General features: G+C 38.3%; 1 protein-coding gene across 6 annotated transcripts in view; it reads left to right on the top strand.

The window, feature by feature from the left end:
• The first annotated feature begins 2,144 nt into the window (after positions 1-2,144).
• EPHA7 (EPH receptor A7) overlaps positions 2,145-15,443 on the top strand; it is a 171,041-nt gene continuing 157,742 nt past the window's right edge. For 3 of the 6 annotated variants that reach the window (XM_028510666.2, XM_028510665.2, XM_028510663.2), the window contains exons 1-3: positions 2,149-2,524; positions 7,145-7,209; positions 10,821-11,490. In XM_028510666.2, the coding sequence (XP_028366467.1) occupies positions 2,428-2,524; positions 7,145-7,209; positions 10,821-11,490 (832 nt within the window). In that variant the 5' untranslated portion in view covers positions 2,149-2,427. Of the gene's footprint in view, positions 2,525-7,144; positions 7,210-10,820; positions 11,491-15,443 lie in introns of all 6 variants that reach the window. The other 3 variants (XM_028510668.2, XM_028510667.2, XM_036024484.1) reach the window with 2 other exon arrangements.

Raw genomic sequence — 15,443 nt, 5'->3', positions numbered from 1 at the left:
ATAATGTGAAGCATCTTGTCTCTAAAAATAAAAGCGAGGCTGCACATGCCCCTATGTTTGACAGAGAGAGCACACAATAAGGGGGCTCCCTACACTACCTATGCTCATCAGAGTGAAGGATGTTACTTCTTTGGTTTCCTGGTTTAATGGAAAGGTATTTGTATTCACATCACTCAGTATTAGTCATTCAATAGATGAAAGGAATATTTTCAACTTTAAAGGCTAGCTTGGTGTCATTCTAAGAAGCGGGATGAGACTCTGGGGAAAGTGCTGAAATCCTGGTGAATTATTTTTAACTATTAGAAGTGGCTTAATATTTGTGATTTTATGGTTCTGAGATTAATAGTTTTATAGACTACATGTGGGGATTTATGTTTTTAATTCTAATGTTTTACCTTTCAGTTTTTACTCCTAAAGCATCTGTTAGTATAAATACTGCTTGATCTCTGTAACAAGTGTACTCTAGTTTTTGTTTTGTTTTGTCTCTGTTCAAGGTTAATCTGTTAAGCAGTTTACATTTTCTTGGCATCATTTAAAAGAAACTTAGGGTGTCTTTAGATATACTTTCTAAAATATTTAATTGGTGTAATGGCTAAAAACAATAATATTTAAGAGGGGAAAAACTCTATGGAACTAAAGAGAGGTTAAACGCAAAGCAGACTGCATTTCTCTCTCTCTCTCTCTCTCTCTCTTTTTCTTTTGTAATTGCATTAGGCAAATAAAAACTCTAGGAGCCAATTTATCATAAATTAAAATTTAAAAATCTGGGGTTCTCATTTCTGAAAAGTCTTTACTAAAAATACCAGAAATAACCCAATTTACTTTATTCTTCCAGATAAACAAGAAAAAATTGTAATTGTAGGTGAGATCAAACTTTGTGCCTATCATAAATACAAATAAATTATGAATGACAGATATTCTTTTTAAAGGAACAATAAAGGACAAGAAGAAAATAAAACTCATCTTAAATATGTGATAATGTTACTCTGGGTGACTTTTGAAATTGATGACTTGGCAATTAATGTTTTAATGTTCTTATTATATTCCTCACCTCCTGAATTGCAGAGTCCAAAACTGCCTAACGGTAAACGTATTTCCCTCTACACAGTCCTCCCTGACATTTTAGTTGGCTGAATTCAACTGGAGATGTTGGTTATACTTTTTATTCTCAGTTTCCCTTTCAGAGATGATTTAATACTTATGGGAAAGTAGTTGATATTTGCGAAAGACGTTTACTTTATGAGCTTAATTCATAGTAGCATTCTTTAAAATTAAATGTAACTTATGCAACGAAATGAGTAACGATCGAAGTGGAGAAACCCAAAGAAAAACCTCAGAAAATGATAAATATGTTTTTTTAAAAATGACACGGAATCATCTGAAGGTTGTGTGAATGTTTTATTGCAACCAACAAACTATTGTGAAAAGATTGGGCGGGGTGAGGGGGACCCATAAAACAAAAGACTTCCTTTCTTTACTCCCTTTTCCTCTGTTTCTTTTGCCAGAGCTTGTTGCAAACTCTTGGAAACACTGTTTGAACATAATACATATCGTTACTTTTATTCTTCTAGGGACTATGCTGGGTGTAGCCTAGAGTTGACTGCTGTTGGAGTAACAAAAAGAAAAGTAGAAACTATTCAAGAAAGGCAAAGAACAGTGATCCGACCCTCGGAGATTGTAACAACAACAACAAAAAAAGTAAAAGACACTTTACTTAAAGGCACAGCTCATTCACTGTCCTGGCTCCGTGCTTGGTAGCTGAGACACCGCTTGCATTGCCTCTGGTTTCTACAAGACCTAGAGGAGTAAATCTATGTAGGAAACTGTAAATTGGGAGCGTTATTCTCATCTTGATTCTGCTCCACGAAAGCTTACCATTTCTACAAACCAAAGTGCCTACGGCAACACGCACCTCAGCTGCCTTCCACGTCCTCCCTCCCCGAGCAGCCAGAGCGATCGGGGAACTCAGAACCTGGAGGGAATCCTGGACCCGCAACTTGACTCCGCTCACCGCCGATTGGCCCGCTGCACGAATCCCGCCCCCGTGGCCGGGGCGGCCGTTTCGCAGAGACCCGCCCCTCGGCCCTGGGAATCGCTGCCTGAAAGGCCAGCTGCGCCTGCCACTCAGTCCGAGTGGCGGAGGCTCTCCACTCGGAGTCCCGCCCTCACCCCCCCCTAATTGATATTATTCGAGTGTGGAGCAAGCGGCGGGTCTGCAGTCGGAGACTTGCAGGCAGTGAACACAGTGCGAAGGAACTGGAGGGGAGGGGGGTGAAATTTTAAAAAGCTGAACGTGCAGCCGCCGCCCGGAGATCGAGAAGGGGAATCGATGCGAGGAGAGCAATAAAAAAGAACCCACTTTGGATCAAACAGCATTTAAAAAGCTACGACTCAACTGAGACCTAAAATAAAACCTGCTCATGCACCATGGTTTTTCAAACTCGGCACCCTTCTTGGATTATTTTATGCTACATCTGGCTTTTCCGTTTTGCACACACCGGGGAGGCACAGGCTGCAAAGGAAGGTAAGGTGATGGAAAAGCAAAGTTTGTTCTGACTTATTTATTTAGCTGTCTACCTGCAGGAGCGGTCTCGTCCGCGGGGGCTGCCGGCCGCGCCTCCGGCGAAGGGTGACCCTCCCCGCTGGCTCCCCGCCCCCTCGCCGCTCCGGCTGCCCCGGGCCGGCGGCAAGTGGGGCTGCTTCCACAGTCGCTTGCAGCCCCGCGCCCGGGGCTGTCGGCCGGACGGGAGCTGGGTTTTTGGCGCGGGCAGTCTGGAGGGCGTGAGCAGCTACGGAGGGCGGTGGGGTGGGGTGAGGTGGTGGGGTACGGCCGGCGTGATCATCCTCCAGGACACGGGGAAAGTCAGATGTCTTCCTCTTTCTAGACCTCTCTCCTTCCTCCTCTCTGCGTCTGCTTCCTGAGGGTTAAGCTGCAGCCGGAGTTAGTCGGAGACTGGGGAGCGCAGTCTCTAGTGTCCCAGCCAGCCCGTCAGCGCGCGGCTGAAGTGCGGAGCCTTCCACGAGGGGCCGTGACTTGTGTGAGCTCCGAACGCTCGGGTTACTAATGAAGTGCTCACTGCATCCGAGGAGGAGGAGCGGGCCTGCGGCTGGCGCTCGGCCGCCGGCGCGGAACAATAACGCCGCGGAGGTGAAGTCGACCGGGGACGCGCGCCCCGTGGTCGGGGACGCTTCCCTCTAGGGTGCGCGGCGCGCAGGTCCAGACAGCCCGGGGCAGGCGGAGCCTAGGGGGCTCTGCTCGGCCGGGGAGGCAGGGGTCGGGCTGGGGCTGTGACTCTGATAACGCGCTGCCGCCTAGGCGTTTGGAAGTCCCTAAACACCTGCCCCAAGTCCGCCAGTTCAGTCCGAGGGGTCAAACCCTGCGAAAGACCTGGACCCTGCGGGCTAGTGGTGGATGAAGAGAGTAGGTTCCACTTAGGTAACCAGATACGCTGTTATGTATATGGTTATTTTTTTTCCTTCTCCTTTGAACCACTGACAGAAGGTAAAATACCTTTCGGTGCCTGTAGTTGGAGCTGGGGAAAAAGAAATCCTGTCAATGGAAACGTCTTGCTCCGAGCAGTGGCAATTTATTCCCCACCCCACCTCGTGTCTTCCAGGCTCGTAAGTCTAAGGTTAATTTTCCGATATTTAAAAGCAGAATACTGATCATTATTTGTTCCTGAACTGTGGAAGATGGAGGAAACTGATATCAGATTTAGGTCACCGTGGTAATGGGGGTGGGGGCTACAAATCGGCCTTCGCTTCATTTATCCCTAAAAACTTAGGGATTTAGCGCCGGGTTCCCCCCCAAAGTTCTCTTCGTACGCCTCTCTTCGTTCCCACAAACCTCCCCAACCCAGTGTCTTATCCCACTTCGTATTCCAGCCTGACCTTCTGACCCCAGTTCCACATCTGCAACCACTGTAGACCCAGAACCCATTCAGAGAAAACCTTGACTCAGAACTGTCGGTTACGCATTTGCAGCCTAACCTATGTCTGCTAGAAACATACACCCAAACACATCGAACCCCACATTTCTCCTCGCGTGCGATTAGGAGCATTCAGTCCTGGAACCTCATCCCGATTTTTCTGGAATAGCGGGAGTTGCGGAAAGTTTGCATCTCGGCGGCGGCGGCGAAGCCTGGCGCTCGCGCTCTGTCTGACCCAGGCGGGAGTTTGAGCTATAAATAACTGCATCACTAGGGGGAGAGGTTCCCGCAGCCTGGCTGGCTCTCGCGCTCGCCTTTTTCTTCTAGGTGCAGCATTCGTGGGGAGGGTTCTGATTCTGGGAGGCTGAATTCTGTAAACGCATAAGTGAGATATTTAAAATGTGGGCGGGGTGGCGAATGTGCCCGGCTTCTCTGTGGCAACTCTCCCATCGCGCAGCGGCGATCTGGAGCTGCAAATCTGGGAACCAGCAAGCTCCGCTGCCGGACATGGGCAGGGGCAATTACTAGCGGGCGCTGGGGATGCTGGAGCACTGCCCGGCCTCCGGGTTGGATGAGACGATTGAACGGAGGTGAGGGGCCTCTCCACCTTCTTCCACTTTCCCGGTACACTTTAACTCCGAGTGGTCAGTTCCCGCCCTCGCGAGCCAGTGTCTTTAAATCAAAGTCTGACGCTTGCAGGCGAAAGTGCAGCTGCTGTTTTTTCCTCTTCGTAAAAGCTGCCGTCGCCGTTCGCTGAGGAGACGGTTCCCGAAAGCCTCTCTCCTCCTCCCGTCTCCTTCTGGAGTGAGGGCGCCACTGGTTCCCTGGAGTGCCCAGGTCTGGCGGAGACGTAATGGATGCACAGTGCTGCGGGCACGCCCGTCTGGCAGCCCCCGCCCCGCCCCACCAGCGGCCCCGCCCCGGCCACTGCTGCCCGCCGCTGCCCGCTGCGGCCGGAGCTGCGCGGCGCGGGCTCCGAGGAGCGCGCCCACCTCGCGCCCTTAGCCCTCACCCGGCCTGGCCCCGAAGAAGGGCGCCGAGTCCCCGAGCCCGGGTCCAAGCGCCACGCGTCCCGCTCGCACGCCTGGCTCTGCAGCCGCGGGCTCGAAGGGAGGGTGGCGCCGCGCGCTCTGAGCAGGGAGGCTGAAGCGCTCACTCGGGGGTGTAGCTGCGGGGCAGACGGCGGGGAGCGAGGCCAACCGATCACTTTAGAGCTGCTTCTGATTAAAGGTTCAGGGGGCGGTTTCTGTTTTGTTTTTATTTGTTTATTTCTCAACATGTTTGCCATCATCGCCCCGTCGTGGTCCCAGTTCCCACCCCGGGCTGTGCTGAGCGGTAACGGAATGGCAATAAACAGCCCGCAGTGCTTGTTTCATCCTCAGAAACGACCCGAGAAGGTCACCTGTGTTTAACGCCAACTTGTCTCTTGTCATGCCAGTACGAAAGACAAAAAAAAAATTAAAATAGAGTAATTCACCTCAGAAGAAGAGTATCTAGCATCCACATTGTTTCTCTGTGCTTCCTCTCTATCGTTGAGGACAAAAACAAAATAAACTTTGAAAAATACTTAAGGCCCAGGCTGGGTAGCTCATTTGGTTAGAGCGTCGTCATCAAAAGCGCCAAGGTTGTGGGTTCCATCGCTGTGAGGACACATACAAGAAGCAATCAATGAATACATCAAAAAGTGGAACAAATTGATCTCTCTCTCACCCTCCCCACCCCCTTCCTCCCTCCCCCTCTCCCTTCCTCTCTCTCTCAAATCAAGAAATTTTTAAAAATTACTTCATATAAGTTCACTAGACCAATGACTTATCGATGTTCCAGGTGTGAAATACAACTTGTACTTAAAAGTGTGTGGGTTTTTTCCCTCCTCATTTGGAAGAGAGTCCAGTGTTTGTCACCAGGGTTTGTGTTGTTATGGTCCCCACTACAGTCTTAAGTGTAAACCACTTTTTCAAAAAAACACGTCTATCTATCTATATCTACCTTGCTAAGTTGCAGAGAATAAACCTTGACTAGCGGGAGGAAGTTGAACGCATCAGTGTGCTCTTTTGTTTTCTAAGTATAACAAATTTTCATTTCATTTAAAATACACGTTTTTTTCCTGTAGTGATTATTTAAAAGTTCCTATAAACATGTATTTTTATTAGAGTTCCAGTTTTAACATTTTGCTGCGGTTGGTGTTAATCACATTTACATACTCAAAAATACATTCACTGGTATTTCTGGACAGACCGATACATTTCTACATGCTGTACAGTCAAAAATATTTTAAAGAAAAAGACTCAGGTAACAAACCAGTTTGAGAAAACAGTGAATTCTTTAGGGGGGTAATTGTCTTAAAGAGCAATAAAATATATCAAATTGGAAGTATATTTTGTGGAAGTATGGCATTTAAATATGTTCTATTAAGACTATCAGGAACATTCATTACATTTATATACATTTACATACATTGTATTGTGATTTTTGATACACAGAAGCAGAACTCAACTGGTTTAAAAAGGCAAGTCAGAAACATGGTCAAGTCAGAGCTGATTTACACCATTTTGAGAATTAGTTAATGCTTCGAAACCTTTGGAAATGAAGAAAGCAGAATTATTGAAAACAGATGTCTGACTAACTCAGAAGTATTCCTTGCAAATAATAGTTTATTTTTCTCAGGACAGCATTGCTTAATAAAGCTTTTAATCACATTCATTTTGGATTCACAGAAAACACTGTGTGTGAAAAGTTTCACAAAAATAAACTCTAATTCTCAAAAAATGCAGGGAAATGCTTATGGTAGAATATTATAAATTAATGACTATCTTAAGAGTACTGTAGAATTATACTTTATTATGTTTTCATTATCTTCTTTGACAACATTTTCAGGGCTCAGTGGTTTACAAAGCTTTTATAATATACAATTACTATAGAAACATTGCATCACATAGCAATTTTTACCCTCACTTACATGTTACTTTTGAGTTCTTAAATTAACTTTAATATTTTATTTAAAAATACCAAATGTAAGGTGGTATTTTAATATATTTTCTCCCAAAGTTGAGTAATATACTTGTTTCTGGTAGATACTCATTTCACCATTTATATAAATAATTGTATATATCTTAAGTGATAAAGTGATAATATATCAAATTAGATTCACTTTAATAACTTTTAAAATGTGTTTAAAATGTTCATGTAACATTTGGAAATCAAACTTTTTTTTTCAGTACTGCTGCTGGATTCTAAAGCACAACAAACAGAGCTGGAATGGATTTCCTACCCACCAAATGGGGTAAGTGCTTCTTATAAAATATCACACTTTGCATTTTAAAGTAAAACACAAAAATATTTCCCTCTCTCCACAGTGGAGTTACTCATATTCTTTATATTCGAAGAGTTTTATTAGAATTCTGAATATTTTGCTCAGTGTTTTGTTGTGTTTGTCACGAGACATTGAATTCATTAAGTAGAGAAGGAGGTGTAGTTAGTGCTTGGGGACATGGATTTAAAAAACTCTGTAACCATAATATTATGAGTTCTTATTGTGAGTGGAATCAAACCTGAGGTTCCAGACTGTAAATTCTAACTAATTACAGGGAACAGCTTTTCCACAGACTCCCTTAAACCTCTCTAGTTGCTTTATACTTCTTTAGTATAATAACCAGGTAGGTTGTGTACATTCCTTAAAACAGAATGTAATCTGTTTTTCCTCTTTCAAAAACAGTTTTGGCATCATTCAAAATATACTTTAAAAGGTAGCTAAAATGTAATTGGCTCACTATTTAAGCATACAATTTGCTATCAAATATTATTTAGAGTTTCCAAATTTATATCATGTGCTATCTGCTGTTATTAATCAGAATTGGTGGCAGAACATACATATTTTTTACAGTAAAAATAACTATGTTACAGTAAGTATGAGTGAAAGCGTTCAAATAAAAATCTGTGAAAATATAAGTAATCCTCCCACACCAGTGTTTTACCATACATTTGATGTATCAGGGAAGATATATTACTTAAATTTAGTTCAACATCTTTATCCTCTGGTTTTTTAATTGTGAAAGAAGGTGCATACTTCATTCCCTCTTAAGGAAGAGGGCTCTGAAAAGGAAAATATACTCCATTGATACTTGAGTTAATCTTTAGCACAGTGAAAAATCTGAATCAAAGTGCATGAAATATAAGTGAGGATATAAAAAGTATAACGGATTTTGCAAAGAGAAGAATGAAAGTCCAAAAGAAATTGTTAAGTATAAGAATATCAAAAACTCAATGTCATGAAGTGGAAGTCACTTTAAGAATGCAAGATGCGAGTTATGGAAATCTGTTTAAAATATTCAGATTTTTCATTCAGTTAATATTTGAGAGATTGCTTAAGATCATATTGTAGTTTCCTGTGTTGGTCAGAATGTTATGAAAAGTAACAAATGTTTTACAGGGTAAGTATAAAAAGTACACAAAGGCGGAGGTAAGCATCAATACTTTTCTTGCAAAAGGAAGTGTTCCATGAATGAAATAATGTAGTTATAGGAAGACATTTACAATAAGAAATGAAACACCTTTGTTGCCAATGATAGATATAGCTTATTTTCTACCATCCATCAATTAAAACAAATAAAGATAGGGGGTGGTTTTATCTCTAAGGAGAAGTAAACTGATATACGATTATAGTATTTCATCCATGTAATCCACAAAATGATAAATCATGACCTTCTGTGTTACCTTGGACTCAAGTGGGTGGTTTGTCAGTCCAAAGTATCTGAATCACAGTTAACCCTACATTTCCAAAGAACTCAACAGACAGTATTAGAAAAGGATAATTGATGTTGTTTCCCATATATGAAATGGATTGGCTAATGTGATTAAATACCTAACTGGAAGTAAATTGTTATTAAGATACAAATTTCCTGAAACTATTTTTATAAGTGAACTATAAAAGCACAGTATCTGAATTAACATTTTTCCCCCAGTGGTGTCATTTGTAGAAATCACTGCAGCTTCTCAGAAAGTGAGCTAATAAAACAAGAATTGTGTTAAATACATTTATGTAGTCTCACTATTTGTTATCTATACATAGTTGTCTTGATATTTTCCCCTCAGGAGTAAAGTTTTAAATAAAAATTAAAATTAACTGGGATCCATATCTTAGTAAAGTTGATTTTGTATAGACAGGGCAAAGTAATGTAATTGTTTTAAAGTTAGACAAAAGGAATTCTTGAGATATAATCCTTTATGATAATTAGCCTTGCTTTCCTCAAACTGGAAAATTATTAAAAAGAGCACATTTACCTTTGGAGCTTTTGATTTTTTTTTTGAGATGCCATTACCAGTTTTACTTCTTTTACTAATTTCAATCTTATTAAGAGACTAAAGTCTACCTCTTTAAATGGAGGAATTTGGGTTTATTTGATTAAGTGCCATTCAAACAGATTCGGAGCAGCTAATGGAAACAAAGGGAATATGTGCATTACAGTAACTAGTCACAAACTCAAGTTGTGTTGAGTAAACACATAATAATGGGCTCTTTGCTGTAGGTGAGGACCTTTGATGGTATGTATAATAAAATTGTAGTAATTATATAACATCGTACAAGACTGTTCTTAATGATATTAGTAACTCAGTTTTGTTAGTTTGCTAAGAAACAGTTTTAAAATAGATATTAATACTTCATAAAGCATTTAAATAAATTGATTCTTGGTCAAGTTTTATAGATACGAATCATTAGCACATGACTATTAGTTTATTTTCCCATCTGCTTTTCTTGAAATAATAGTTTAAATATTGCATGCTATGTGACCTTGGACTTTAATAATATATTTTTATACTGGCATTTCACATTGGAGAAATGAGTAAAAGTACATGACGATTTCACTAAGAAGGCAGCATAAATATAATGTGGGTGATTTTGTAACAATGGTAAAGAAGGACATAAACAACTTGTCTTAGGCTTTTTGGGCTATTTTAGGTGAAATGACCGTGATTGCTAATAGCAATATAGGTAATATAGATGATATAATAATCTTTAAATTGTTGCCAGGACTACTAAACTTATTTTCTTTTTTTTTGTTCATATATGCAATATGAGTTTGCTATTGCATGCATTGTATCAGCATAAGAATGGGCATTTTGAAACATCTGATATTTTTCCTGTCAGAAAACTTATTACTGAAATATGATTCAGGATGCTGATTTGCTACATATATTTGATTTTCTATTGAAAGCAATTTATTTAAAAAGATGAATCATACTTTCATACAAATACTTTTTTATAGTTATGTGGATTTATGTACAATATTATTGATAACACTGCAATAAATAAATAGCTCTGTAAAATGTTACTCTCATGTCTCATTTTGAAAAGATTGTAAAAGAGTTGCATTATGAATATCAACATATAGCGGAATGCTTTTACATTACAGAGTACTCTTGGCATTTTCTTCCTATGTTTTTAGGTACTTTCTAAGTTTAAATACAACATTTACACTTAAAATGTCAACTGAGTTATAAGAAATTCTGCCACGTACCCATATGTATATGCATTTAACTATAATATAAGTAATTGTGTTATGCACTTTAGTCCATAAATATTATAATCTCAATGGAGACTACGGATGTAAGTAAACATGTAAAAAGAAACCCTAATATAATACACTAGCAAAAATACATTAAACAATGTTAAATATTAATTGTATGCAGAAACAATGCAAGCACGCTACATGATGCTCCACCACAAGTTCTAAGCTGAAGTGAGAAGGCGGTATTCTCAGGTTACAGTGTTTGTTAGGGCAGAGACCCACCTCTTTCAAAGATATGCATTTGTACTATGAAAGATTCCTCATGCACTCTCAAAATCAAAATGTTATTTTTTGCTGAATGACTGATGACCTTTATTTAATTTTACAGTGGGAAGAAATTAGTGGTTTGGATGAGAACTACACCCCAATACGAACATACCAGGTATGCCAGGTCATGGAGCCCAACCAAAACAACTGGCTGCGGACTAACTGGATTTCGAAAGGCAACGCACAAAGGATTTTTGTAGAATTGAAATTCACCCTGAGGGATTGTAACAGTCTTCCTGGAGTACTGGGAACTTGCAAGGAAACCTTTAATTTGTACTATTATGAAACAGACTACGACACTGGCAGGAATATAAGAGAAAACCTCTATGTAAAAATAGACACCATTGCTGCAGATGAAAGTTTTACTCAAGGTGACCTTGGTGAAAGAAAGATGAAGCTTAACACTGAGGTGAGAGAGATTGGACCTTTGTCCAAAAAGGGATTCTATCTTGCCTTTCAGGATGTAGGGGCTTGCATAGCTTTGGTTTCTGTCAAAGTGTACTACAAGAAGTGCTGGTCCATTATTGAGAACTTAGCTGTCTTTCCAGATACAGTGACTGGTTCAGAATTTTCCTCTTTAGTCGAGGTTCGAGGGACATGTGTCAGCAGTGCAGAGGAAGAGGCGGAAAACTCCCCCAGGATGCACTGCAGTGCAGAAGGAGAATGGTTAGTGCCCATTGGAAAGTGTATCTGCAAAGCAGGCTACCAGCAAAAAGGGGACACTTGTGAACGTAAGTAATATGTGCTATTAAAATTCTACTTTGCACTATTTTCTGTTCCAGTATCAAGGTCTTTAAGTAGTAATAATTATTTGAACGTGTGAGTCTTCTTCGTAACAGCAGCCTGATTCAGTAGATCATAAGCAAACTCTCTATTAAACTTATCAATGATTCCCCACTGTGATATCTGCATTACGGCTATGTAATAAATATGGGCGATAATGGTATTTGTTACTAAAATTTCATTTGCCTTATGCTTGACATAGCAGTCAACAGTTGCACCTTGAGCTGTGAGATTTAAGTGAGGAAAGTGAAGTGACATTAATCAGGATTTGATGATTTGTGACTCCTTCTGTTCTGAAACCCAAATCGCCTGGACTTGTGAGTAGCACAAAAAAGTAGGTTAAGGGGCTTGCTAACAAGAGTTCTGCTGACAGGGCATGTACAAATACATTTGCAAACTTTTAGAAACATTTTTTATAAATACCAAAGTTTTGATACAAAATCATCACATTTCACTTAATAAATCTCTGAGGTTACTTCTACCAAAGCCATATTTCTTTTCTGGACTAAATAATACAATGAGTGTTTTCCTGATAACTTTATATGATAGCAGACCACATTTTTGTGGAAGTGGGCCAGAGTAAAGTTTTAGTTATTGTAATACCTCAGCTGGACATTTTCTATTTGTTTTGAAACACTAATAGCCTATGAATTTGTAAACCTTATGTTTTGTAAAACTGGATTTTCTATTACTTAACATTATGGGGTCATACTAACTGGCCAGTATTTTTTTATCTAAAACTATGTCACATATGCCTATCTTGAAAATTTTCTTAGGATTATATCACATCTCTCTTAACTTGTAACTTATAAAATATGATACATTTCAAAAAAATAACTTATTTATTCTTTTACTCCTAGTCAGCAGCATAATTTTAATATTTGCAAATATTAGCTAATTCAGAGGGACTGTAACTAACAATAATTACTATAATTAAATTTAGGGAATAACAGTGTGTGCAGATACTCCTCCAAGTGCTTCACATTGCTAGTTTACTTAATGAGGGAGATGTCATCATCATCTCTATGTTACAGAATGAAAACTCAGGCTGTCGAGTGTATATGGTTTGCCTGCCACTACTTTAGTAAGTAATGCTCATTTTAGCTTTGATTCAAACTCAGAGCATTCTGATTCCAGAGTCTGGACTTTTAATAATATTGTTCTATCTTCCATCACAAAGCAAGGAGAACCCTAGCAAATATTCTCTTTCATTGCTGAACTTTAATGTGTTGTTAATAGTGGTATATAAATCATATTACTTCCCCCCAAATTCTTTTTCTAATAGAATACTTAAAGAAATAATAATAAAAAATATTTAGATCTATGTTGTGCAATTGGTAGCCAGTACCTCTTTAGGCTCTGAAAACTGGCTATTCAAAATCCAGCTGTTCTATAAGAATAAATTACAGTCTGGATCTCAAAGGCTTAGTACAAAAATAAAAAATATGTTTTTAAAAATACATGATTAAAAATAATTTCATTTTAAAGATAAATTGGGTTGAATAAAATAAAATATTAAAATTAATTTCAACTGTTTCTTTTTACTCTTTCAATGTGACTCCTAGAAGTTTTAAATTTTCATATGTGGCTCACATTATATTTCTACTAGATGGACTATTTAGATGGAGTAACTTAGCAAACATATTTTTCTGTCCTGATTGAAGAGTTAAATGCTTCATGTGGATGGTCACTAGCATATAAAATACTTATGGCTCAGCACTCAATTATCATTCTATCCACATCTGACATTGTGGAGCTGTGTGCAAAATCAATGGAGATGTTACAGGTTCAGATCCCATAGGGAAGTTTACTAGCCTTCTTTTACACTCCCTGAGGGAGTCAAACCTGTCTACCCGCTGTCCTCTTCCCCTTTCCATCCTTGGCAGATTTCTTACAGAGTAAAATATCCTGCAGTTTCCATGTATGTGGAAATCAAAATCTGAAGATTTATCACTATTAGTAGGCAGAATGCTATTGTACTGGGTAAGTACAGAAATATTCTTAGTTAACTCATCAGTTTAATGAAAGGCAAGGTTCTCATGGACTATAGTCTAACAACAGTTATTTGAAAACGATGGTGGATTCAACAATAACTCTTGTAAGATCATTTTAAGAACATATGATGACATTTTAGCTATAAAGGCACTCAGCAGTTGCTGTTACTAATATGAAGATTTTGACTGATGTGAAAATGGAATGTGAAACTTTACTGCAATTAAAATGGGAAACAGAAATAAAGCAGGAATACATATAAAAGTGCACAAAAAATTTTGTCTATGAAAAGATTAGGAGATGATATTAAAGGTCCTGCACTTTTAATGTTTAAATTAAACATTTAATGTTTAAAAACATTAAAAATACATTAAAATTGGTTTTAAAAGATTTTAAAGAAAATTAGAGTATTTTTTGTTTCATTTAATGTAATTTAACTCATATGGTTTCTACATTTACTTGTTAAAAAAATAAATAGGAACTTTTTGAGTCCTATACTTCTAAGTGTAGAATTTAGTAAGAAAAGCAATCTTTAACTGCAAGTAAAGGGATACATTTACTGTGAAGAAAAGTCTTCCAAATGATCAAAATCATCTCGTTAAATCATCTCATTACCAGCAACAATGTTCACATTTGTTTATTTTGATTTCAAGAATTGGGACCTCATTTGAATACCAAAATTATTGTCACCTGCAAAATACACTGAGGTACTTAAAAGTAAAATAAAATTACTTCACTGTCATCTACATTAATTATGTGTTAGAATAGGTGGAATTAGATATTAATAGTAAGAATTCATTAAAGAAAATGTAATTAAAAGAGTAAAGATGCCTTCTTATCATTCAATTGTAAGCCTATGTCTACATTTTATAAGTCAAGTAAATTGTTTATCAGAAAACTTTCTTACTTTTTAACCTTGGTGATATTGACAAAAGAATTAAATGCCTCATACATAACTAGGACACTATATTCATTTGCAAAATCACTTCCCTCCTTGGCATAATTTCTTGGCATCTCTTTGAGAGTACTTGCCCCTGGAATCAATCCAGGCCTGCCTTTATAGTGTTTCTCCTGTTTCCCTTCAGCGATCCTGTTAAGAGTTTGAAAACAAATTCTAGTCCCATATTGAGGAAAACTAGAGTGTTTGGGAGACGATGCTAGTGAGTCCCTAAACAGATAAGTGTGGTTTGCCACTTCAAGGTACATTTATCTGAACGCTTTCTAGAGTGGCAGCCCATTGTGATGTTCTCAGAATAGAATTTGAAATATTAACAACTATAAAAGCTGATCAGAATTTTGATAATTTGATGTAAATTTTTTTCTTTGTTATTTTGAAAAAAACCTCAAATTTGAAAACTAAATATTTCTCAAGGCTAATATATGGTGAATTTCTGTCTGATTCCTTAATATAGTGCTTTTATGAATAAATCTTTTTATAGTTATTAAAAATATATAATTCCATGTAGTTAACATGCTTTTATTTTATTTTTTTAGACTAATTTTATTTTTATTTTTCCACATTTTTTATTATTGTTCAAGTACAGTCAAAAGTCCTTTTTAAAAATTACCATGGAAGCTGTCACTTTTATAAAACTAGCCAATATATGTTCTTAGATAAAAAGCTCAGTCATTCAATCGAGAGCAGATTATACGGAGGTGTACAAAAGTAGGTTTACAGTTATTTGTATAGAAAATAAAACATTAATTAATAAATAATAATGCAAGAATAAACTGTTTTGCATATGTACAACTGTAACCTACCCATATATTTTACATATATAAATATTTTCAGAAGGCTAATAAAGTTATATTTTGAAATTTTTGTAAATTTTGTATAATTTGATTTCCTTTTAAAATTAGAATATTATTTGTCAAAATGCGGAGCTTCATAGTGTAACTTGGATTTATA

The sequence above is a fragment of the Phyllostomus discolor genome, chromosome 4 (genome assembly GCF_004126475.2).
Source record: "Phyllostomus discolor isolate MPI-MPIP mPhyDis1 chromosome 4, mPhyDis1.pri.v3, whole genome shotgun sequence".
NCBI classification, from domain to species: domain Eukaryota; kingdom Metazoa; phylum Chordata; class Mammalia; order Chiroptera; family Phyllostomidae; genus Phyllostomus; species Phyllostomus discolor.
The sequence above is the reverse complement of the archived record's forward strand: the minus strand, read 5'-3'. Positions and strand labels throughout refer to the sequence as shown.